The following is a 26,469-nucleotide window of genomic DNA, read 5'->3' as shown; positions in this document are numbered from 1 at the left end:
CCACACTGCCAAGTCATTGTGTGGCCAGTTTAGGAGTTAAAATATCTCCCTGGTGGTCAGAATCAAGATGAACCCCAATTCATTTTTATTAGCACGTCTCTGTGCAAGCCAGCGCCAAGCCCTGCGCTTCTCAGAGTTTGCAGGAATTATGGCCGACAATAACAATTTTTTTTGTTTTTTAATTTTATTGTGAGCTGCAGCTCAAAAGTGGAGAGGTTTACCCTGGGAACAGCCTAATAGTTAGTATCTAATAAGAAGCCCCAGCTGCTGATGTGGTCTCACACCCTCCGGTGCAAGTATATGCGTTAATCGTTTTATTTTGATGAGATTTTGGCCCTCAAGGCCCCTTAAACATGAACAATCACAAGACGCATTCTAGCCAGAGGGGGTCAGGACATGCATTCCTTGAGATTTAATCTCCCAGCCCATCAGGTGTAACCACATCAGCAAACTGTCTGGACAACGAAAGTTTTGTTCCCTTAAAATTTTACTTACATTTGAGCAGCGTGTGGATTGGGTTGGGGTTTTTTTTTGTTGGTTTTTTTTCTTCTTCTTCTTCTCATTTGCAGTCGGTAGCATTTTCGTAAGTTATGTCTTTAATTGAAGCAGAGACCAGCACATTCATTCGAATTAAAAAAAAAAAAATCAACTACTTTTCCATCTCTGCTTTCTCATTAAAGCAGAGCTGTTTTCAGTTGTGTCAGAGCAGTGGGCTGCAATAAATTATAATTAATTAGTGTTACACGACTCTACCCCAAGTTGAACATTTTTCAGAGGTCACACCCTTGAAAATACGCTGCCTTTTGAACATCAGCATGATATTTTGTACAGCATAACTTCTTTGCGTAGCCCTTTTTAAAAAAAAAAAAAAAAATCACATGATTTTAGTTGATGAAGCTCCTCACTGAGTTTTTTTTTTTTTTTAAAGACGCAAGTTGGTAGAACTTGAAGCTTTGGGCGCTCGTGTTAAAATTCATAACGCTCTTCTTAACTTGTAGTTCATTCTCCCCGTGTGTGTCTGTGTGTGTAATTCCTCATGCAGTTACAGTGGTATGAACGGACTGAGGGGAGTTTGTGGTCTGTTGCTTGCGCTGGTTTCTGATGAGTGAGATCATTTTAATCAGAGAGCAGTTCAGAGGGCTGTGGGACGTTTGACGTGCTGTGAGATGTGAGGATGTGGTGCCACTGACACACTTGACAAACGTTGCTGGGGACTCATTTTCATCTCCACGTTTCTTTTCTGGTAGTCTGCTGTATGAACTGTTCACTTTGTCTGCTTTGCGCGAGTCTTTGAGCCGTTTCTTCACTCTGATCTGTTTGACGAGGCCAAATTAGATTGTAATGGACACATTTGGTTCAATTTCTTTTTTGCACGTTAGGCCTCCACAGCGCCCGGATTCATTTTTGCTGAGGGGTAATGTCCCAAGAAGCAGAGCCTGAAATGCGCTCCCATAAGTCTTAGTTTGGTCAAAACATGTCAGTCAAACATGAGGGGAACACTGTCGCCCCCCCTACTCGCCTACTCACTTTTTAGGTGGTCCATGATCACCATCAGAGCTTGGGGGATGTGGCGCGCCTCCAGCTCTTTCTGCTCATCTGACAGGTTCAACTCTCTGCTTGAGAGGTCGCATGTCCGCCTTGTAGGGGTCATCACCTGGAACCAGCAGCAGAGGAAGTCACAAATGTTTCTGACAAGTCAACTTCCTGCTGCTGTCAGAGGTCTTACAGTCTTGACTTTGCGGCAGTGTGAAATCTGACTGTTCTTTTCTCCTCCTGCTGCATCACGAGTCATACCAAAAACAATTACATGTTACAAAAATGCTTCAAAAGACCAAAACTGGTCATTTGTCAGTTGCTCTCTTTTATGCACACACACTTTCAAGAAAAATCAACAAAAGATTAAAAAAAGGACAGCAGAAGAAATCCTCCCATTGAGGAGTTCCAACTGTCCAGCAACATAATGGAAGTCTGTACCTTCTACTGGATCCCGTCACGTTTGTTCTGGTTTGTGTCCAACTGAAAGCACAGCTTTAGTGTTTCACAAAAGTTCCCCCCCCCCCGCCCCAAAAAAAACAACAAACGACAAACAAAAAAAGGTTTGTGTGTGTAATTTTCTGAATTGAGGCAGTAAAATGTCGCGCAACACTGCACAAAGCTTGGTGACCACACAAAGATGAGAGCAAATCCTCAAGTCAAGTCATTTTGTGTACAATGCATTGCAATTCATCTTGTCTCTATTATTAGGGTTTATTCTCCCTGAATACAAATGTTGTGAACGTCTTTTAAATCGCACATTATCTCCCCGGTGGCTTTGGCTGATAACATTTTAAAGGAGACAGCAGGCAAAATGATCCAAACACAGGAGGGCCTTTTTTTAGAAACATCACAAATGTTAGCATGTTTACTGATCCAGTTTCGGAGAATTGAGTCAGATAGGCTCCTAAAATCTCTCCATTTTTAATATAAAATATCAAAATGCAAAGTTACATTCACACAGCACAACGCTTACAAAGGTAGCCTTCATCAATCATCTGTTAAATGACATTCATGGCGTCTTTATACAAACACGTGTACAATAGAGACATGATACTCTGCACCATGTCAGTAAATATGAACAAGCCAACACCCTTTGAGTTGAGACTGAGTTACTTATAGTTACACAAACATCTTGCACAGTTTGTAGCAAACATGGTAACACTTCTCTTAAGGCATACAGCTGTTATGGGTCGACGTAACGTTGGATTATTTGTGTTTTAATGGGGTTTTTTTTTTCAATCCTTTCGTGATTTGCAGGGTTTCAGAAAGCAGACCAGTGAACACCGCATCCAGCTACCAACAGTCCGTGGAGAACAGATCTACATGTGGCTCAGTCTTCCGTCAGCCGTGACAGCGTTCGGTTCCATTGTCGGACACGAGAAGAGAGCTGACAAATGACCACAGTTGGACTGCTTCATGTATGAATGCAGGGGACAAAAAACCCACAGCCTAACTTGTCAGTCAACACACAGACAGTGAGATTGTGATTTCACTTGTGCATGGCACCTCTTTCGTTCTCCAGTGAAACCTAGTTTGGCCAAAGTACTTTGATGACAGACAGACATCGGAATTTCTCCGGTCCATAAATAAGTGTTAAAAAAAAAACAAAAACAAAGTCAGAAGTTGAGAAACACGAGCTGAGTTGACAAAAAGTGACCTGAGTTTAACATCCGCGGCCGGAAGTGCAGGTCACAACATTAAACATGGCGGCTGTCTTCCTTAACAGTAGAAGTGTAATAGCCATTTGTTGACATTATTGCACAAAATTTGATGTTTACTTATTCATTCTGATTCGCAGCATACGGACTGTAAATGCTATTTTACCATCTCACTTTTTCACTGACTAATATACCGACACGCTTGTCATGTATCCGTGTGTCAGCCCCTCCAACAGCATGAACCCAACTGTCAGAAAGCTCTTCGTTTAGGAGATTAAATGCAAAAATGCATCACTGATCGTTTGAACACATTGTTGGCACACCAGGAAGTGACCACAGGTACTCTGTAGTCTTAAATCCTACACGCTGTAGCTGTTGTGCACTTCCTTGGCATCACAACATGTGCAAATACCAGTATTTCCTCAAACAAAAATCAAGGTTGGTCATTGATTAAAGGATCTGGTATAGTAGCTGTGGGACATGGTGGGCAGGACCCGATACCAGTTCCACTACATTTCCAGTGATACATCGCCAACCACAAAAGGGTCCAAAGTCTGTAGCGTGTCACACTGAACTTACAGGCACACCCCTACTTTCCTAACAGCGCTCAACATTTTGACAGGTCAGTTTGAGCTCCCCGACACATTCACACAGGCAGGGAAGTCAATCGATTCCCTCACTAAAAACTTATCATTTGCGACAAATTTCTGAGATTTTTTTAAGGCCATTAGTTGAGTAATTACACATCGGATTAAAACATATAGGAGTAGATAAATTTGATCTCTCTTAAATTTGACGTTCTACTTCATGGGCCAGTTGTGCCAAAGTTGTGAAGGCAAAACCAAAATATGCCCGTCTGATGGCGTCTTTTTAAGCACACGTAAGCATTGTCTGATTGTGTGACAGCTTCGGTACATTCAGCGTGAAACAGAAAGGCACCGCATGCACTCCCTCTGGACTGGCCAAGGGCAAACATCTGGCTGCTTATTCTTTACCCAGGACATTTTGACATTGCCACGTCTCACCTCCGCAAACACTTCCACCCCATCTGCTGACAGCGTTAAATATAAAGGGAATCACTACATGCAGGTGTTGAGACCCAAACTAATTTGTCAAAAGCCCAGAACCTTCGATGTCGTGCGGAGTAGCTTCTTTACAGAAGCTCTGAAAGTTAGTGCCCTGCATTGTTCAAACCTCAACGCTCAGTCCCGCCGTTCTACTTCTCCACCTCCTCTTTCTGCAATCGCAGTAACACTCGCCGTGACGCAGATGATAGTCTGCGGTTTCCATACATCCAGGAGGAGATTCTCAAACCTCCAACCCAAACATGCACTAAGTTTTCCCTCCAACATTTTATAGACTAAACTCAAGACAAAAGTATATTATTTTCTGAATGTATGGTTGGGGCCTGTGTTGAGTCTTCTCTTTTAAGGCACTAGGAGGTCTGGTTACTGTTCTATTAGAATGCTGGATTGGTTTTGGGAGCTCAGTTAAAGAAGTCAATTATAGTTTAATTGATTTAATAAAAAAATTGACTAAATTAAATAAATTATGGCACCAAGGTGGCTTTAGTCCCTTTTTTTCCACCCCAAACACAACAAAATGTCTGAAAATGACCATTTAATAACAACTTGTATGTTTTTTAAAAGGTGATTGTATACAATTTGACGCTGATTTCTATATGCCTTAAGTCAAATGTCACCGAAATATATATTTTTTTGCCATCTGGCAACAATTAAATACAACATTGAAAACAAAAATGTAACAGGCTACAAACTGCAAGCTTTGCCTTTTTCATGTCGTCTTTTGACAAAAATTACATGAGATTGTACAAGAAAAGGACACGCTGACAACCACTTAGCAACAGCGAAGACAAAAGGCAAACAGTCACATGCAACAGCTGCCCAACAATTGCTGCATGAACCAAATCAACTCTTGCAGATACTGAAAGTCTTCATGTCCACACGTCACTTCTGCTTCAACTGCTGACTTTTCTTTGAATGATTTTGTGCAAAACCCATTTAAATAAAAGGATTCGCTCGAGTTCAACACTATGGAGGTTACCGCCTGCCTTCAAGGCTGTAATTAGAACCTTACATTTTTTTTTCCATTACCACATGATGGAAGAATTATCACCCCAAAAATGTCCTTTTACACTGGGCAGGGCCTAACCTTCAACATATTTGCAGTTGAGTTTGACTCAACAAATCGGCAAAATGCAGAAAAATGGTTTAGAAAAAGACGTCAGAGCAAAGTTTGATTTTCTAGCCCAACTATTCTTTTAAACATTCAGTATTAACATTTGATGAACAAACTATAGCGCAGTTGTTTGCAGACACAGTCATTAACGCACAGTCGTTCACATTCGTGGAGGCTGGAGTAGAAAGCGATACGTAAAGGAACACATCAACTTTTTGGAAAATAGTCTTTTTGTCTGTCTTCCCCAGAAAAGAGGACAGACAGCTTCAGAATCAGACATGAAGTCGGAACGACTTTACCTGCAAAACCACCGGGTGCAGCGATGACAATCCCATTTCTTTTGAGAGCCACTCAAGGCTCAATGCTTCATCCACGCCAACGTCCTTCTGCTTCTACTTCAGTTGTTTTAAATCTTCCAGCCCGTCTGTTTTTCACTGATGTGGTTTAGAACTTGAGTTGACTAAACTTTCTTTCTTTCTTTTCCATTTAAAATCATCCGAAGGGGGAAGTCTAATTTTCCCCGTGGGTTTGAGCAGCGAGGATTTCAAACATGGTGGGTGGAACTGATCAGAATCTCTGCGCGAACCTCCACGTCAAGGCTGTAATTTGTTGAATTTGTATTCAGCATATTAAAAAAAACCTATGCAGGATTTTTCTGATGTGGGACGTAATCCCTCACTGGAACACCTCCAGCAGATGCTTTTCTCTCCAAACTCTGGAAAACCTGGAATAGTTACACGATAGCTGATAAACTGTTATGCCATCAGTCTCAGCAGAAGCTCTGTGTGGACACACGATCTCAACACATCCTTTTTTGGTGAAACAACATTTTCTGCACCTGCACTGTTTCATCGTGAAAGATCAGCGATAGCAATGTCAAAGCTATCGTTGCACAAGTAAAGGGTTGGGAGCATGCACAGCACTTCTCAGTCACAGCAGTTCGTTAAATATACATTAGAAACGCTGCAGTTCACCAGTACAGGAGTGAAGACACAGAACAACCCTGTTTTACCAAAGTCCAGAAGACAAACATTCATCCATGAATCATTATTGTCAAGCTTCAAGTATCAGATGGATGGGAACTGGACCAAGATGAGCGTGACACAAGAAACTTCTTTTAAAAGGTAAAATTCGACTCTAATCAACTACTTTTATGAATCAGTGTTGATGGTAAATGCGGTAAATTCCTCATACCATGCTGCACTGACAGAGAGCACCGAACTCTGGCTTCAGTCCTACACAGCAATGGAACTGGACTTGCTTTATTGTGTCATATTGTGCATGGAGGCAAGAAGCGGCGAGCTACCGTCAATCTGCAAGAAACGGGGGATGGCCCAAAGACTGGGGACTCTAGCATGCTGACTGAATGTTTGACTTCTGCAGCTGCAGCCTCAGACTTACATTTGAAGTGTAAAATGTATCTATAACCTCTGCCGACATACTTTGGGATACCATTTTCACCTCTCGGAAAAAGTAACTAGTTTTTCCATCCGAGCAACAACAGCAAAGAACCTTTGTTTATGAGTGGAAGTACGTCCCTGTGGACCCAGAGGTGCAAACAAGTCCTAGATGAGTGAGCCTGACGTTGTGTCTTAGCCCAAGACCATGTCAAGGGATGGCATTGCTGTGTGAAGGGTGTCGGCGGCCATTTTAAAGTCAACATCGTACATGCACATCAGACACCCCCCCGACATAGTGGCCGAACTGTGCCATTACACCATCATGATTCACACTTGCTACAAAGACTTTTCCCTATAAGCTCAGTTTGTGAAAGAAGCAGCAGTAAATAAACTTTACCAGTTTCACAACTTCTGCAAAATGAATCCTTCAGCAAAACTAAATTAATTCTTCACATCTGACAACATTTGGAAAGTTCAAAGAGCTGCCAGATGAAATTATTTTATCCCCACACAAGTAAGCTAAGGGCTAAGTTTTCAGTCAGCAAGCTCAGCTGATGGTAGCCTCTCGCGCTACGTGGAAGACCAGACCCGGAATTCCAGCTTGTTTTTGGCTTCTTTTGCCACTGAGCAGCTTTTAAGCCTCACTACTGTAGCACACAATTGACTACATTTACCAGCAACACTGACTTGACACACAAACAACAAAGTGGTGACTTTTCCCTTTTGAGTACACGTCTGTAACAAACACATTTCCTTCTGCTGCTGAAATAATCTTCAGCCACAACACAGTTTCAGAACAAGTCAGTGAGTTAACACGCACTCCAGCAGTTGAACTGTCGTAAGACTGGAGTTGGTGCTTTAATTGGACTCCAATAACAGTCCTGGTATACCAGAATCAATTTACTGATCGAAGCAGGTCTGCCTCCAGAGGGGCAGGTGGCGGTGTGACCCCTTACCGATGGCAACCAGACTTCATTCTGGTTCACCAACCAGAAAAGTAAACCAGCGGCATCCCTGTTGCACCGGGCTGATTGAAGCGCTTCATCTAGGTGTCTTTATCCAACCTCCATACTTAGGATTTCAGCCAGACTACTGTGTTTACATGCATGTTCAAAGTCCAGCTTAATTCTGACTTCAGAAATCTAATTCTTCTCACACTGTTAACCTGGAGGGACTTCAGTCAGTCAGTCAGACACAAATTGTAGCAGCAGATTAAAAACGTGCTAATAAAGTTTTCAGCTGCAGGTCAGACTGAACCCTCGGTACCTTACAAAGCAGTGAGTCTCACAGCCTTTAACATCATGTATCAATATTTGTAGGGTATCAAGTGCATACAGTACTTGAAGTGGAATAAAAGTGCTTGTACTCCTTTAATTCACACATTGGTGTCGGTTGGCATCAGCCAATTCAAGAACACACTCTTGCCAACTAAATCGTGTGTAAGAATTGATTTACGAATTAAATCACACCAATAAACTGTATGTTGCTTGATATTCTATTTGTTATGTTTGTTTTTTTACTTCTATTCGCTGTGACTTTAAAAAAAAAGAAAAGAAAAAAGTCTCCAGCTGAGAGGGATAAAGTTGATGGTAAATAAAATGCAAACGTTTTCTGGCTCCAAAAGGCCACAAAAAGAACACGGGAGTCAAAGCCAACAACAAACCTTCGAGGCAATCATTCACCCTAAAAGTGTATTTTGATGGCGTTATGAGCAGGTGGCTCCAGCTCACTCGGGGAGGCACACATATTTTTCTTGAAGCTGATGGGAACTGGCGGCTAATAACAGCAAAACTGTCCAAGAACCTCCACTTACAAAGCCTCAAGGTCATCATCCGGTACGATCACAACTTCTTCATCCACTCGCATGATCAGAAATCCACAAATACTTTGACTTGAGCTGAAAACAAACTCCTTCATTCAGCATTAACCTGACGGAGTGCACCTGAAGGTTGTCGCAGGTCTGGGGTTGTGGATGGATGAAGACTGATGACAGTCGATGACGCACTTGAGAGTTTGCGAACTGATGTTTTCGGGCCTTTTATTTTTTTTCTTTAGTTAGTCTCCATTGGCTTCAAACTAAATATACGTGGAAGGCTCTTCATGCATTCTGCAGTCGCCGGTTTGTGGGAATTTTGAAGGTAGAACACTTTTTGGATGGAGTATCATTTCAACCTGAACCAGAACTAAATGCAAACCAGAAGCAGCAAGCTAATGTGTTCTGGGTGTACACGTACATTTACTTTTCAAATAGAATAATCTGTTTTGTTACAGAAATTTAAAAAAAATCTACTGTAGATCACTTCAAATTCTACAGCAGTGGCACATGTTTCTTTGTAAATATTAAATTGAACGTGAATAAAGCACACAAGTCAGATATATTTTGTACCTCAGCCTGAAGACAGGACCAGGTTCAACAGAGCTTCCTCTGCTCCGACGGCCGGAGAACAGAACAGCAATTCCTTGCTGGCAGCTGCACCCTCAGAGCGGATCCCTGGAGGATCACTCCAGGGATTTTTATTTTGTTTTTGAAGGCTTTCACAGATTTCCAAATCAAAATCTGCCCTAAAATGACATGCAGGTCCCACTCATGTGGTACTTCACCACCAGTTTCACCGTTACTTTTCTCTCGTGAAACTATTCGGCTCAGGTCCAGCTGGAGGACCGGTCTTTGTTTTCAAGGATCACTCTGGTCCTCACAGCACCGTGGTCTCTGATTGAAGGATGGACTGGGTTCGGGAGTTGCGGTGAAACTGCACCATGTGTTCAGAACCGTTTCTGGAGGCGAAGGTGCTGTTCAAGTGGCGAGCTCTGTTCAGACGGCAATCAAGATACATGCTCCGCCACTTCCTTTTTAGCTCTCCTTGGACCTGCAACAGATGAGATGATTCAACTCAACACGCCGCCTCTCGCCCCTACGGCGTTTAGATGACAAATCAACAAGACGACACAAGCAATCGAACTTAGGAAATTGCCGGATGAAAAAAAAAAAAACCCTACTCCTATGCCACAGAGCAGGAATGAGGTGTTTCTCTAGTCCAGCAGAAAGCACCTCCACGGCTCCCTCCTCCAAACGTACCAGCTCTGTAGCTAAGAACTTACCTCGCTGTTTAGGAAGCAGTACAGGATGGCAACCACCAGACCCTGAAAAACAGCAACAGAAACGGAAAATCATCAACATTTGAATCTTTGTATCTGTTTTTCATAAAAACGAACACATTCATGAAGAGTAACAGAAGTGCGGAGATGACGAATGCAGCACCTGAAAGGATCCCAGGGCCAGGTCAAAAAATATTCTATAATCTTCTGCGATGGATTCGCTGAGCGAAACAAAGACCACGTAGTGAATCCCAAACAGGGGGATCAGCAGCAGCGTGGATTTGGCCAACCTCCTGCCAGACACAGAAATGAACAATTCCAGTTAAAAACCTGTGAGATTTCAGGCCTGCTTGATTGATGGCACTGATGGGAACAGCAGGCACACTTTTTCGTTGGAAATCGACCAAGACTGGATCGTGGGTGATGAAGTAGTTGCCTGAGAATACGTTTAAATGTGTCCCGACTATTTAGATCAGCTGAAGCTCGGTCCTTCCTCCGAGCCTCTGGTCTCGTTACTGCAAATGCGCTTCAGTTCCCACCGACCCTCTGAGGATGGGCGTGGCCAAATGTAAGCATATGACCTCATTTGATTACACGCAAACGGCACCAGAGCACAGAGACGCCGGTTTCCTAACAGTACAGTTTGGCCTGCATTGTGTTCACACTGCATTTACAACTGCACACGTTTCCCTCCCCTCCAGACAGCAAACACTGAAGGGATCTGAAATGCTCTGAGCGTCTGAGATAATAAACCAATTATACCCAGAAGCACTGTCACTGCGGCTGACACTGACTGAGCAGGTGTAGATCAATGACACGCGGACGCTGACACAATCTGTCAACTTTTACGATTTTCTCAGGATGCATGTTGACACACTGGAACTGCAGGACATTAATAGGAGTGTGTCAGAGTCCCACCAAGCTGTGCGGAGAGCGTCACATGTGCTGATATACCTGTATTGTGATTGGTCGTTTCCACCCACGTCGGGACACCTCAGCTTCTGAACCAGGATCCGAATGATGCTAATGAACAGGATAAAGTTCACCTTGGAGACGGGCAGGAGAGAGCACAAATAGGGAGGAAACTCAGAGACCCATAAGAGGTGAATTCACTCATTTATCCAACCAACATATCCCTCCGCCAACCAGAAGTACTCTAGTTTATTATGAGCTCAGTTATTAGTGGATTACTGATCAAACGGCTTGATAAAGAAAATGTGGATGACAGCCGACAATGACCTGGAGAGTTAAAAAAAAACAAAAACAAAACATTTGGGATATTTTCTGAAATTTCTAATGTTGAACGCTGAATGCATCACACGTGGAATGAGTCAGAGGGTCATGACACTCGACCCACCATGACGGAGAATCCAATTGGTCCGTTGATCACCCAGTTAGGTACGGGGTTGTCGTTTCTCTCCCAGCATCTGAGCACATAGCAAAAACAAAGTACCTCCATTACGTCAGTCCCTCCTGTGAACCCTCGGTGGGCGGGCTGACAGCCTTTGTGTCAGTATTCGTATTAGTACTAGTAGTATTGATACGAGCATTCTCAAATCTCCCGCGTGGAGACATAAAAATCAGGCATTAAACTTCAGAATCTCGTAATTATGAGGAACAAATTTCATAATGTTTTCTTTTTCCAAGATTGTAGACCAGAGGCGTTTTGTGTGCGTGTCCACACACCCACCCCGTTCTCATTAATGCGATATTCCAGGAACACCTTGAGGGATTTTTTTTTTGTTTTTTTTAGATTTGGCACAAAGGTCCACTGAGGCTCAACTATGAACTGACTGGATTTTGGTGGGAGGAGGAAAGTAGGCAAGAGCAGAGCTTGGATGTGTTCTTACTTTCGGGGTTGTCGGGAGGAAACTTACTAACTAACAACAAAGCTGAATGGCGCAGCACAGCAACAAATCTGAGTTGCACTCTCGGCGTCTTAACCTACCAGTTGCTTCTCTATAAATACCGTTTCATTTTTAGAAGGCGCCCACGTCTCCCTCGTTAATGAGCCGCGTTGTCGACTGTAATAATGTGAGTCAGAAGGCGGTTGATCGGCAGCCCTGGGCTCATATGTCAACTGGTAATCCCACCGGCTCTGTGACATACGCCGTAGTTGTCTTATTAGTCTGTAAGTCGAGATTCATTACTCACAATTCATAGGAGAATCTAACATTAATTAAATTTAATGAAACACGTGATGTCTGCCACCACTCGCTAATGTGAATGAAATTCTGTCTGCTGTCAAATAAGAAACAACAAAATCATAAACAACTCTACCAGGCGGAGGAGGGGCATTCACACGGTGTGGGGAGAGAGGCTGGTATGCGAGGCAGCGCGTGAGGCGCTCCCTTGCCGTGGTCGTGTCATCGTGGGCACTCACCCTGTGTCTTCCAGATAAATCCTCGTTATCACCCAGACAAAGACGAACACCGTGGGGATTCCTGCCAAGAGCCACGAGCAAAGCACATAAAAAGAGAGCCGTATCAACAAATTCATGTGCCAGTGTCGCATTTTACTCTTTTTTTTTATAGATTATGATCAATTATTCCCTCCACCTAAGAGATCATGTGGCATTTTTGGTGGCGTTTGTCTTTCAGCAGGATTATGCAAAAAGTGTGTGGATGATTTTCACCAAATTTGGTGGAAACCTATTAAGTTTTGCAGGAGCTGAGGTTGGCGGGGGGGGGGGGGGGGGTGTTACACGTTGATGCTCTCCTAGTGGAGGTCCAGCTCAGATGTATCCAGAAACACCTTAACAGCTTGGTGATGGGTCACTGAGAAGACTGGGTCATTTAGTTTGATTACCAACCATTGTGGCAGAAGGCAATGGAGTCTAAATAAAGAATGATCTTTTCTTTTCTTTTCTTTGCACGCTAACATACCAAACACTGATGACCTACCCCAGCCGATGAGCATGTACACCATGAAGTGGCGGTTCTCGGAGAAAATGACGACGAGCAGAGTGTGAAGGTAGAGCCCCTCCACCAGCAGCCAGAAGAAGTTGGCCATGATGAAGTACTGGAAAAACACGAGGCTGGCTTTACAGCCCACCTGGGGGCACACAAACAGGATTTCAGGATTAATACCAGGGACACGATTTGTCCGGGGAAGAAGTCACTGTGTAGGCGGGACAGGTAGCCGACAACGCCAGCGACGGGTTGTCTTTGAGTAGCTGAGTAGTTCCTGTGGTTCCCCTTCATTTTCTATATTGTGATAACTAAACGCACTTTAATTCCAGGTGCCAGGTCAGCGCCGTCCTGAGCTGAGGACCCCTGGAGGGTGCACTGGCTCTAAAAGGTGCACGAGTGTTGACTCCTTCCTCTACCACTGAAATGCTATCACAGCGGTTCACGTGGCAGTGTAGTGTGGACTTTGCTGTGGCCTCCATGCAAACGCAGCCACTGACGTGTTTCGCCTCAGTAGTCGTCAGGTAGTTTGAGTGTGTAGTACCTGATTAAAAGGAAGTTGTGAAAGGGCAAAGATGTTAACTAGGTAACAGACTCTGTGTCTGCCCCTAAAAGGTTAGAATGTCACAGCAGCATTACTGCAGACATGAAATTAACCTTCAAGTAGTTTCCTCATTCAGCAACTTGTGCATCTCCTATTGTTTGTCCTTCTGGGCGGGACACGACTGGAGTGGACCCAGATATCTACAGAGACGCAGTGCCTTAATCAGGCAATTATGCTAATTATTCTGATACGTGGGTACACATTCCCCCTCTTTTTTTTTGTTTTTTCCCACCGGAGCCAACAGCAAGTTCAGCAGAAGGATAAGCTTTAATTTGTAGATGACAATGTTACAAGCTGGGAGCAGAAGGAGTGACAAAGGTCAGCGCGCCCTGACAGAAATCCTGCAGTTATTACACAGACGTCGCCTCTCCAACATGCCAGCAAACGGGGGCATGTAGAGGGACGTGATGAGGGAAAAGTCCTGTCACTGGTTAAGCTGAACTTGTTCAGGGATCAAACATGCAACTTGTTTTCAGCATCAAAGGGATTTCCTCTTGCTGGGGCTCATTAGTTTCCTGGTGGGGCAGTTTGGAGGAAACGCATCAATTAAGAAGGCGGGCACAGAGGTGTGGTACTCAGCGACTGACAAACATGTCACATACGAACACAAATACTCAAACCTCCACTGGGACTCGAGGATAACCTGAAAAACCTTTGGTAGCCTGAAGGTCAAGGGTCACTGTGACAGCTATACAATGTGGAGGCGTTCAAGTTCTGATATTGCGTTAAGTGTAGAGGTCGTGACGCCCCGTTGTTTATCGTTTACAACATCATTTGTGTTGATGTGTTGAGTAATTCTGTGCTGCTAAACTTGGTCCACGCTTGAGAAATCGAACCATTTTGGTTTGTAGTTGTAAACCTGACCTTCATGTCATCCCACATTGAGCTCGTAACAAACTCAAAAAAAGAAACCCAAACCCTCGTCTTGTGAGAATTAAAAGAAAAACGAGCAGCTCCCGGAAAGGACCGTCTCCTCACGACCCATGAGTCTCGCTTCTAGTCTCCTATCTCATGAGTAAAACCTGCTGATGATGGAAACACCGCTTCATTGGCGGAGGCTGTAACCCGTGTCCATTACGAGGTGTTACGCAGCCGACACCCGACTAAATTAAATCCCGGTATCGGCCTAAGAAACAGCTAGAAATATCACGATAGACGTTTCTGTGTTTCTCATGTCATGAGACATTTGGAAAACGTGTTAAATTTTCAGAGTCACAGTTTGTACCTCAAACTGAGGCCAGGAGCGTCACAGTAGAAGAGAACTTTTGTGACAGTTGTGTTGTTACAGCACACACACGTGTGTGTTGCTGACTGGCTGGATTCCCTCAGGGTACAACTGACTGTGTGGACAGGGGTGGTGACCTTACCAGCGACGGCTGGTTAGAGCACTGCGAGTTCCGGTTGAAGAGGATGTCGTCTTTCACCAACACCGCCACGGCTCTCAGGATGAAGGAGAAGAAGAGGTTGAGGTGGATGTAGTTTCTGGTGCAGTGCAGCTTCCTGCGTAAATGTTACACAGCACAGTGAAGGGGAATTACTGTTGTCACAGGATGTGTTCACGCCGCAATTTGTGTGGGAAAAGCTCTACATTTGGATATGGAAATTAATATTCACCAAACTGTAGATTTCATGCAAATATGATGCGCCAAAGAATGTCACATTTGTGCTTGATGAGCATGTGGAAAGTTTTAAAAACACTGGAATTTATTTGGGGAAATACATTTTCTGTCGATCGTCGCCAGAGACCAACAACAAGTTCAAGCAGCCTCCTCTCCCCGAAGCTGCATTAGGGACTGGTTAGCTTAGCACGATAAACGGTGGTGGGTGGGAACTGTTAGCATGTTGTTGAAGTCCAGTTAGAAGTTAGAACAGTTAGAAGTGAAGGTAGCACCTCCGGGGTCGTGAGGTTGGATTCTGGATGACTGCTGATCATCAGCTGCGTGGCAAACAAGAGATTAAGCCTGACTACTCATTGACTTGAAGACGTCAACAGGACAAAGCTCCTATCGCTACACTAGCAGTGGTGAAACCCCGCCTCTCAGCAACCAGTCTCCTTCACCACCTTCTTGGTGCCTAAATCCATGATGCATAATCTGCTGATCCTCTGCTAATCTCATGGACATCCAAGACTGTAACCCAGACGAGGCCGTGCACTGGGCTGCGTGAGCTCACTTCTCCAATCGAAGTTTGTCCCTCTGAGCTCAGCTCAGGGGCTCAAGTAGGAGCGGTTTGGTTCTTCCCTCCGTGTTCCGACTAAGGCTTTCACCGTAGTTGCCGGTGTAGTACGGTTGGTCTTCAGTTGCCATGGTTACCATGCTTCACTACCATTATTGTCATCCTTACACTGACAGAATTTGTGCCTCCAAAATGCACAAATAAAGAGAACAAAGGAAGAAAGACATAAGGGGCTTTAGGGACACTGTGAGGTTTTATCAGGGGAACTTTGGGAGGTAGAATATCACCACAAGGCCCCGACACCACTGTGAGCATTTACACCTGAAGGATGCTGATGCTGGGTCACATGTCCAAAGCTCTGGTTGGACCAGGAAGTGGTCATCTCCATGGTTCCCTCCACCAAGAGCCGATGGGTTTGTTCCACTGTATTTTGGATGGTTACCAGTCATCAAGTCCGGGTGAACAAAAGCCTTCCAAACTTCTGTGTTTTGTCTACCAAATTCAATCTTCGTCTTTTATGATTTTGTATCACTAGAAGGACAAAGCTAACAAAGCGACTGTCAAATATCCTTCTTCCGCTTTGCTGTGACGATGTTCGTAGACTTGTTCAGCCCCTTGGTAGCACTCGCTGTTTTTGGGATGCATAAACACTCACAAATGGGGTATTTACGGTTATTTTTTTATACCCTTAAACTAAAGTACTAAGCTATCTGACTACCTAGGACTCCTTCCATTTCATGCTATGTAATAGCAGCTAACAGGGAAGCCTGATAAATGATGCGGGGTTGGGTCGGTGCATGGACATGCATCCTTCCTTTTTTGTCCAGTATCAGAGGGGCTTCTGAAACATACCAATGCTAATATTAAATGTAGAAGGTATAATGAGCTTTACTGAGGCATCAAAGCCGAAAGCAGACACCCACGCTGTAGAGAAGCTTTCATGTAAATATAACAGGATTTAGCGTGGACACACATTCAACACTGCTGTCATTAATGAAATACGACTTGTAATGTTTCTCTGGTGTCAGTATAAATGAGCCTCTGTGTTTACGGCTCTCGATCGGAACATCTGACAGATGTGTGACTAACACGCATTTCACCCACTGCATTTAAAACTTAGAGCCCTGCTGCTTTAAAAATGAAACCCCGATAGAACGAAGGCTTCAATCAGGATGATATGAATTAACAAAATGAATCAAACTAAATCCAATTTACTCATAAACTGAGAGGCTGCCGCACATACTCGTGAAGCTGATAAAGCTGTGAAATGAAATTGGGTCTAATTGCCAGCGCTCGTTCATTTAAAACCCAATTAAACAGGCAGCTTATCCTCAGACTCTGCTGACTTGTCAATCAGCGCACGAAGATTAAAAACAGGAGAAACGTAGAACAGAGCTGGCGAACGAACGCCCGCCGGTCTTCTCAGTATCGGGGGGCGTTAACTTGTAATGACATTAGAGTCTGAGCGCTCACCGGAACAGACAGAGGATGGCGCTCCCGGTGGTGAGGGCGATCAAAGACAGGCTGTGACCCAGAGTGTACAACGTCTGCACGACCATGTAGAACACCAGCTGCAACACACAGAGACACAAGACGCTGTTGTCTGTTGTCCAGTTGTATTAGTATTAATGCCTTTGTCTACATTGTCAACCTATACGTCCACATTCATGCCAATAATGCAGTTCTGAGTTCAACTGAATAGAAATCAAAAGACGGAGGGTTTCTTGTCCTCAAATGTTCTTGTGTCAGGACGGGAGCAGTGGCTCCGACAGTTCTGTTCCTTCGCTGCTGTAGAATAAGGTGAGTGTTTTGTTTTGGGGGTTTTTTTCACGTGGATGAGGTGTTGACCGCCGTGCATCTCTCACCGTAAGAGTTTCCTGATCGACGGGGAGAGACGATCCCGTCATGTCAGATTACGTGAAAACAAGCACGCTCTCCTTTCCTTTGTGTGTGTGTGTGCTGGGGGGGGGGGGGGGGGGGTTGATGACACATTTACAGTCTGCTCTCCTGATATGTAACTACATGCCTTTGTTGTTTTTGTACAGTCTTTCGTTATGGCGTGGATCTGGTCTGCACCCTGTGTGACCCTGTCCCGTTCCCAGTCCGCGTTGTGAAATGTCTTGTAATGTGTCTGCACCAATTAACCAGGTCAAATTCCTTTTAGTCTGCATATAAATGCAGCTTTGGAAATAAAGCAGTGGGAGACTATTCCAACCGACAAAAAAAGAGACAAACTAAGAACCCAAAAACCAGGAGGAAAGGATGATCCACCAGAAAACAGAACAAAAAAAAAACTAACAAAGAAACTTTAAGAGTAAGAAGGAAAACAAAGGGAAGAATTAAAGGAAGGAGGATGTTTCCAGTTCATTTTTTAGGCTTCTCCCTTAATGTATGAGATAATGGGAATATTAGTGTTAGTGACATTTTACATAGACTTTACCACGCACCTGTCACATAGTTACACTGTGTTTTCTTCAAAACAACGCAGGGGAAAATGCAGCAGGAGTTGTGACAGACGCTCATTCGACACATTTACAGCAGAAATGTTGGTGAAAATCCATGGAACAAGTCAGATTCGAGCGCACTGAGCAAAACTAGAAATACTGCAAATGTACTGCTGTAGTTTCGAGGCCATCCTGGGGTCCCGGGGATGATTTCGTCAAGCTGCTCCAGAGGAACCACGTTAACCGAAACCAGAAGGGACAGAAAATTCACGAAGCGGCTGGATGAGGGGTGATGAGAGAGCTGGAATCCAACAGGTTTTTCTTTTTTGATAACGGCATTAACCCGGGCCAGCTTTGTGTTCCATGTGTTTCAACACAGATGTGATACAATTAGGTGTGTGCGTGTGTGTGTGTGTGTGTGTGAGTGCGTGCACGGAACATGGCTCTGCACCAGACCTGAGAGCTCTCGGCACTGCGAGGGTTCTTTTGTGGAGAGAAACATATTTTGTTGTGGAGAAGCATTCGAGTGTGTCACGATAAGATGAAGAACAGATAATTTACTGTAAGAAAGAGAGAGAGAGACTGAAAACGAACCAAAAACCCCTGCCATCCCTTGATCCCGGTGTGTCGGTTATCTTTGCTGCTCAAAAAATATACTTGTTTGATTTCCTCTCCTGAGTCTTTTATGTGAGGACATCAAAGCGTGTGAAGAGAAAACATGTTAAAATTACATTCGGCGTAGAAGGACACGCCGACCCTGAGCAAGGACACGCTGATTTATTTCCTCTCTCACACCCATGTCAGTCTCATGGACGTTTAAAATGTGTGTGTGTGTGCGTGTGTGTGTGTGGGGGGGGGGGGGGTTAAACAAGCGGCAATACAATCACCTATAACCTTAGATTTCCAGTGTCACGATGTAAAATCGCCATCAGCAGGTGGTGGAATACATCCAGCAGAGAAGGACTGAAGAACTGGCCCGCCAAGGCCATGTGACATCATCAAGATCTGGATCAATTCCAAAAAACAAATCGACTGTTCACCAGCTTAACTTCTATCATCCCACCAAAGTCCATCACAACTGATTGGTAACTTTTTGAGTGGCCCTGCTAGGAGTCACACTGACGCTGGCGACCACATGACCTGCTTGGCCAAGTTTTTATTAAGCGTTAAAATTCATTTGCTTTCATTCAGAAAAATCTGCAGTTTCTTCCAGATTTGGACCAAATTGCACTTTTGGTTTCAACTCTCAACACACATCGGCTGTTTTTTTTTTTTTCTCTCTCCTTTTTTCAATCCAATAGTTTCCAAAAACTGATGAAAGTTTTGAAACCTCCTCAATATTTAGGAATAAGAAGTGATTTAAACAATCACCAGTCCGCCCTTTTACCCAGAACCACTCCAAAAGCGGAGGGGTTCTGATGAGGTCCGTGCCCCTCCTCCCACCAACGTTGAAGAAAATCAGTTTTTTTTGCAGACAAAAATTGCAGTTGCGTGTCAAATCACCGCGCCCAGCCAGGAAAGTAGTTCCGGCTTTGTGTCTGACTCTCAACTTACAGTCTCTCCTCCCTTTAAATTATTTCTTGACCGATGTGATACACAAACCCTTGTTATATAATTGCTGGTAAAGCTTGAGCTGTGCTAACACTTCCCACCCACCACCACTCATTGTGCTAAGCTAACTAGCGTGGGTCTCTGCTCCCTAGAGGAGGGGGTCTGTCTTCTCGTCTGACTCAGAGGATGCTGGATAAGAAGGGGACGTTTTAAGTCATGAGAGGACATCTCCGATTCGCTTATGATTTCCTTTTTTTTTTTTTTTTAAGATGAACAAACTAATTTTCTTGAATTAAAAAGACAAATGAATCCATTAATAGGAGGAAATTGCAACAGAAAGAATAATTGAAGGACAACCCTTCTCAGTTTCTCTACATTACTGTTCATTCTTTTCATTTATATTCTCTCTCATACTGGTTTACATTACCTGTGGGTATAACCTTTCAACAGTTTTTGTCCCATGTCCTGCAGGTAATTACTCAAAAACACCACCTGCAGCTTCCAGATGAAAGATGGCATTTTGTCTCTCTTCCTTTTCAGCGAAGAGCAGAAAAAGGAAGAGAGACATTTACATTCCTTTATAGGACGAAGCTCCTTTGATTTCGCCTCAGCTCATTCCCTTTATAGGAGAAAAGCCGAAGCACCAGGCATTACAATATCAAGCCACCACAGTCGCTTCAGCTGTGAACTGACTACGCCCGGCACCAACTCCCAGATGCAGATTTTATGGTTTAAATTCATTCATGTATTGACCGGATTTTACGAGTTTGAATCCTTTTATAAAATAGTTAAGATGTGCATGAGAGCCTGGAGGAAATAGATGTGCCCTTTTCTTCTTTTGTGCTGTCAAAGACACATTTCCATGGACTACTTTGATCTGAAGGTTTGGGCTAAATGGTGCCGAGAGGTCGACCTGCAAAGACCCCGCAGCAGAAATGACGAAGAGAGACAGGCGGGCAGCTGGTTGAACAAACACAATGGCCGATTCAGAATAAGAGCACTAGCGTCCCAACGTGAACCACGGCAGAGAAAGAGGAGCGGAGCTGCAATTATCACCATGGAGGCCGAGCACTGTCCTCACAGAAACCCCTCCGCTGATTCCCTGACCTGGCTCGACCCAGGACACCACACAGCGTCAGCTTGATCCGTTTTACACCTTAACTGAACCATGAACCAAACCAAAAGGTCACTGCAGTATTTTTAACCTGCGTTCTGTTTTCCTTCGTGTTTTTGGAAGGAAACTATCAATGGAGCTGAATTTGGTGCAGCTGTTACCATATTAGGTGAGAGGTGATCAGCTGCAGCAGGTGCATGGCGCCTCTGTCTGCTGAAAGCTACAGTTAGCACGTCGAGCTCGATTAGACCTTTCAGTAAATGACCTTCTGTCATTGTCTGTTCATTCGTGGAAGCGCGTCCACCTCCGGAACAGTAGGTGGCGGTCTGACCTCTTACAGCTGGTTGCAGCCAGTCCTTCTTATGCTTTGCGTCGCGTACCGAGCCACGGCGTCCCAGCAGAGTCTGAGTCAAAGATTCTGAAAGAAGCACTTTCAACAACTCCATCAGGTGGGACAGAGGCGCGTTTTCCTGCTTGACTGAGTGTCTGACTTCCTGGTTAAAGACGGAGGGGACACCTACAGATAATCTGTGGAACGCCAGGCCAGTGAGGCGCTGAATGAAGCTATAAACGCTGCCGGTGGGACACCGGATGAGGGTCGCGGCACGAGCGCCTCCTCTGGACGGTTGGGGGGAGACTAGGTGGAGTAGCATTGTCCTCCTACGGGCTACTCCACCTGGAGAAACTCCTGTTGAAAAGATGAGTCTGATGACTCCACTTGTGACGGGGAAGAATGCGGTAGTCCCACGGAGGGGCGGAAGGGGCGGAGCTATGTAATTAAATGTAAATCTGTGAAGACTAACTGTGTTTCTAAGACTGATTATTTTCATTAGCTGAAGCAGAGCCGAGGTACAAATATAGCTTAACTGTTGAGCGTATCGACATTTTAACAGGCAGCCCTTCACTGCTAACCTGTGTTAATGAGGGTCCCTCCCTGCAGGCGTCGTTAACGTTGGGCCAGTAAAGCTGCGTGTTCTGTTGCAGCTTCCTGTCTGAACGCATCAGTGTTGGAGGGAAACGTTTACAACACTAAGGAACAACAACAGCCGCTCTACCTTATCCTGGCTGGTGTCGGAGCCACACACGCTGGTGATGTTAGGGAAAACCTCGGACCACCCTGCTGACGTGCAGTTCCTGCTGATGTTTCCTGGTGGAGAGGAAGACAAAGACAGTAAATGTCAATGGAAAAGTCCGATTTTAAAAACCTCTCTGGTTTTTGGAGGTGGGAACCCATGGAAATGGCAAATTCCGGGTTAGAACACCTGACCCCTGTGGGATTTCTTCAAACTTGGTATTCCAATCCCAGTTTTATCCATAAACAGGGAATGACACTCATGTCCACCGTGAGAATGGTAGACAGTGGGAGGAAATAGTCAATCCAGCTTTGACAGTATTGAGCTGGCATGATTTCAGTCGTGTTTACATGATTATAAAAGTCTCGTCTTTTTTTTCCCTCACATCGTGTACATGCACTTATTGTGACTGCACAAAACACGTTTTTTTGGCCAGAAAAAGAATCCCCAGCTAAGAAAGATGAAACCTCGAAGCTACAGACGTGTGTTTGTGCAGCCAGATGACGTCCACATCCTACATGCTAGCACAGGTCTGTCACACAGCCGAGACGTAGTGTTAGCGCAGCGGGTCCCAGGGCAGCATCTCCTCCGGTGCACGGGAAGTTCACCTCCCTGGAAATTCCCAGAACGGATCGTAAAAAGCAGAGCGTCTCTTGCTCACAGACTGGAAGTAAAGTCACTGCTCTTTCGCCTCACTAAACTCCCAACAAGCTCTCGCCAACATGACGGCAATTAAAACAGCTGAAGCCTCACGGCTGAGAGTGTGTTTGCCTCTTCCATCGTCATCACCCTCCGTTATTTATTAAAGCTAACGATCACAGGGTGCAACGTCTTCCCTACTTCATTTTGATATATCAAAGTCAGAAACCAGCTGTAATGCACTTAACATTCTGTGGGTGCGAGACTGACGTCAGGTTCTCCTCTGAACCTCCATGTGTTGAGTGCAGGGCTGCAGTCTTCTGGTTGGTCGGTCAATTGTCTCTCATCCGGCCCAAATTCTAATGGGTGGGACTTTGACTGATGTTGCTTTCCTACAGAGAAATGCTCTCTCCCTCATTAGGCCCCCAGCACTAATCCATTATTTTCAGGGCAGGAGGAGCAAACAAACATGAAGCCACCTTTTAATTTGCATATTATTTCATTTTGAAGACTATAATCCCCCTCTGGAATTGGCCGTGTTGATTATGTTTTGATGCTCTTTCACGTGGGATGAGATTCACCTGGGGAATAATCACAGAGGGCCGCTGTGAGCCGACGCTCATCAGTATCTAGTATTTCAAAATTCACCTCACAAACTATAAATACTGCATCGTGGTTGTGCACCTGTCACCTGTGACCTTTGACTTTTGACCACTAAAATAATTTCAGAAGGCTCTCAAGTTCCAGTTTTGTTTTTTGTTTGTTTTTTTTTAATTTGGAGAAATTCATTCCTGGTGTTCCCGAGACATCGAGCTCACGGTGACCAGAATCACACGTCTGCCAAACACCCATCTGTTTACGTCAACACAGGAGGAGCTTTCTCGTTGTTGAGGTTAACACTTGTTGGTTTTAAGTGCAATTTTAAACTACGGTTGATCGTCTGATGCGTTCAGCTGAGGTTTGGTGCATCCAGCAGGTGAATTTATTCAGAATCTGAACCATAACGACGAAAGAACATCAGGATTCCTGACGATCAGCTGATGCTAAACCTTCCTATTACATCATGAGCACTATTTTCTTTAAACTGTGGTAACTTTAGGGGGTTTTGGACGTGCCCCAGTCAAGCTGCCGGCCGATTACATAATGTTTAGTCATCGATGTAGCAGCTCAGAGTGGAAATCTGGTTTCTGGCCGGGGAACTCAGGTGGATTTTGGAGGGAAATCACCGCTCACATCCACGGGGAGCTCGTCTCCAAATCCTCTTTAGTTTTAGGTGAATCCCATCGGGGAAAAAGGAATTCTAAAGGTGATGAAGTAAAGTGAGTATTTAAGAACGTGAATACAATAATGTCCATTTTCTACCGAGCACCAGTTCGGCAGTTCAAATACTGTGTTACTGCACCGAAGTAGATTTTTCATGTATCTGTACTTCACTGGACTACTCATCTCTTTACTGTCATTCTCTACATTTTAGCACAAATATCTGTTGTTTCTTCGACCGACAGGTTAAATACAGACATTAGTTTTGATGCACGACAGACAAAGACAGTGTCAAAGAACAGAAACAGACGAATATGCTCGTATGTTTCAGTGCAGTGACTGATTGTGAGTGCATAAACAGACAGAAGAAGTACCTCAACTCCTACCCTTTTTTTGGTCACAGTATGTGCACCTCTACTCTCGTACTGAACGTGCGTACTTTCACCTCCTCTGTTAGGAATGAACAACTCACCGTTCCTTCCGAACACAGTCTTGAGGACTCGAGGACACGGGATGGTGACAGTCTCTCCGATCTTGGTCCGCTCCCAGCACGTGATGTTGTCCCATGTTCCTTTGCATCCCGGCTCTGAGAAACAGACAAACAAGTGTAAAACTCGTGTCCAAACCGAATGATTTGAAACTGCTCCTGTTTTTTTTCAGTTCGGTTACAGCTGGATCATTTCTGTTGCTAAATTCCCATGGCAGCCATATTGGATTGTGCAATTTTTCTAAATCTTTCTCACGTTCCGAAGGTTTTCGTGCACTATGACACTTATTGTTAGACTGGCATGTGTGGAGGGATGTTTGAGCCCCTCCTCCAGAAACAACACCATCTACCAGACCGGCTCCTCGACATGGACTCAATGTGTGTGGAAGTCCTGTCGACGATGGGCACAGACGACCAGGCTTTTCAACGACAGACGAAAGGAGACAATGTGCTCAGTTAAATGAGTTCGTCCTCCACAGCGTCCCTGCTGAAGACACACAGTGTGCCAGGTTGCAGGGAAGAAGACAAAACAGCTATAAAAAGAAACTTATCAGTGTCCAAAAAAGTGCACAGCCGGAGGAGAACTAAACACACCGGCTTGGCCTGATTCCACAGTGGCGCCTGCAGCATTTCAGATGCCATAATCTAAATATAAAAGAAAGTGAGCCACAGGACGGTCAGAGATCAGACCTCTGACTTTAAGCTTTAAAAGACAGAAATTTGAAAAATGGAGGAACTAATCTACAAATTCTTGCGCTTCCATTTCACCTTTGTAAAGTGGGACAGGTCTGTTTAGTCTGGCTGGCTCTCCTCATCTCGCTATGGCAGATATACCCGACTTCCTCCTCTACGTGCTCCAACGTACCATCTAAAGCTCAGATGTTCACCGTCCCAACATGAAGACACCATGAAGCCAAATGAGGAGAGTAAAAGGATCAATGGAAGGCCTCGAAAAGCTGAATCATACATAAAAGATTTGGACAGTTGTTGGTTAAAAGCTGATGCCAGACTGCAATGCTGATATAAAACATATATTTAATGCCTCAATGTTTGAAAAGTGTCTGAATGAAAGTTAGAAGGAGGCCTGAAACCCAGCCAGAAAACATTTGAGCCTCAGGAGCGTCGGTACTTTAGTTTTCGTTCCTCTCTCCCACTCGTAGATGAGCTTCAGTCACTGAGGGGATGAGGATGCAGCATAATTGGTTCCATCTGCTGTCTGAGTGAAGTCACGCTGACTTTTGACCTCCTTCCAATTGCTTTCTTATTGTGCGTCTGAAGTAAGAACAGAAGCTTGTTTTCAACTTGACCTCTCTGTAAACGGGCCAAATGGAGAAACTGCACTGAAAATTAGAGGAAAAGCAACTACAACTGTAGTTCAGGACCAAGGGTGAGACCAGACAAGAAGATGAAGGGAGTCAAATAAATTAGAAACAGCTGCACTGGGGTTTTATGACTCCACAGTGTTTACCTGTTGACCTGAACCGCTGAACTTTGACCTGGGAATTTTTTTTCCAGTCATCCTTTGGTCCTCGTGGACATTTGTGGTGGATTAGGAGAACCTACTTTGAAGCTTTCCAAAGAAACTCCATCAAACGAGACTGGGACTGATATTGTGTGGTGATGAGACGTCCGTGACCTTTGACCTCTGAACACTGGAGTGAACATCTGAGCTAAATTTGAAAATATTCCCTCAAAGAATTCAAGAGGTATTTCTTGAAAGAGAATGAGCAGAAAGCCTGAAAACTTAATGTCTCCAGTCTGCAGCATCACCAGCGAAGAGGCATGGAGAGGATACGAGGGGGAAAAAAGGAGGGATAAAAGTGCTGTAGAGGGGGTAAAAAAAGAGGGCATGGGGGGGGGGCACAGGAGGACAAGAGGAGATGCGACAAAGCCAGAGCAGATGTCTTTGGGGTAAACTGGCCCCAGCACAGATCCAGAGCTATCGGAGCATAAAGGAAACACTAAGTGATCCGTCCTTTCACTGAGCACTTTCACAGAAACACGCTTTACCAAATGCACAGCAGCGCACATCTGGGGCAAATCCTCCATCTCTGCTTTCTTCTCTGGCTGCAGCCTGAGCGAGCAAACTGGCCCGGTTTAATACCGCAGTTAAAGTAGTTAAACAAGCCCTCGCCCCGTCCACGCACCCTGCACCAGAATCCCATTAACCTTCTCTGACCTCCGGACCTTTTCTCGGGTGCATCAAATATTTGAATGCACTTTCTGCCCTTTCTTCGTCTCCATTTTCTGTTCCGTTCAATGTCCCAAATACACAGTTTAATAATTCAATCTACGTGTTTGTGCAGGCGCCTGTGCAGACATTT

The 26,469-nt window shown here is 44.6% G+C and overlaps 1 protein-coding gene across 1 annotated transcript in view; it reads right to left on the bottom strand.

Moving 5' to 3' along the window:
- Window positions 1-2,108: 2,108 nt before the first annotated feature.
- The window catches only part of vipr2 (vasoactive intestinal peptide receptor 2), a 36,746-nt gene continuing 12,385 nt past the window's right edge, over window positions 2,109-26,469 (bottom strand). Inside the window, exons 3-13 of the mRNA XM_086204466.1 lie at window positions 24,131-24,244; window positions 21,742-21,833; window positions 17,051-17,148; window positions 14,770-14,902; window positions 12,793-12,943; window positions 12,273-12,333; window positions 11,247-11,316; window positions 10,844-10,935; window positions 10,053-10,182; window positions 9,893-9,934; window positions 2,109-9,660 (exon numbers count right to left, since the gene is read on the bottom strand). Coding sequence (XP_086060592.1) covers window positions 9,487-9,660; window positions 9,893-9,934; window positions 10,053-10,182; window positions 10,844-10,935; window positions 11,247-11,316; window positions 12,273-12,333; window positions 12,793-12,943; window positions 14,770-14,902; window positions 17,051-17,148; window positions 21,742-21,833; window positions 24,131-24,244 — 1,157 coding nt within the window. The 3' untranslated portion in view covers window positions 2,109-9,486. The remainder of the gene's footprint in view (window positions 9,661-9,892; window positions 9,935-10,052; window positions 10,183-10,843; window positions 10,936-11,246; window positions 11,317-12,272; window positions 12,334-12,792; window positions 12,944-14,769; window positions 14,903-17,050; window positions 17,149-21,741; window positions 21,834-24,130; window positions 24,245-26,469) is intronic.

The sequence above is a fragment of the Aulostomus chinensis genome, chromosome 5, assembly GCF_037954235.1.
Source record: "Aulostomus chinensis isolate RoL2024-O1b breed Wild chromosome 5, RoL_Achi_v1.0, whole genome shotgun sequence".
NCBI lineage: Eukaryota > Metazoa > Chordata > Actinopteri > Syngnathiformes > Aulostomidae > Aulostomus > Aulostomus chinensis.
This window is presented reverse-complemented; position numbering and strand designations above follow the sequence as displayed.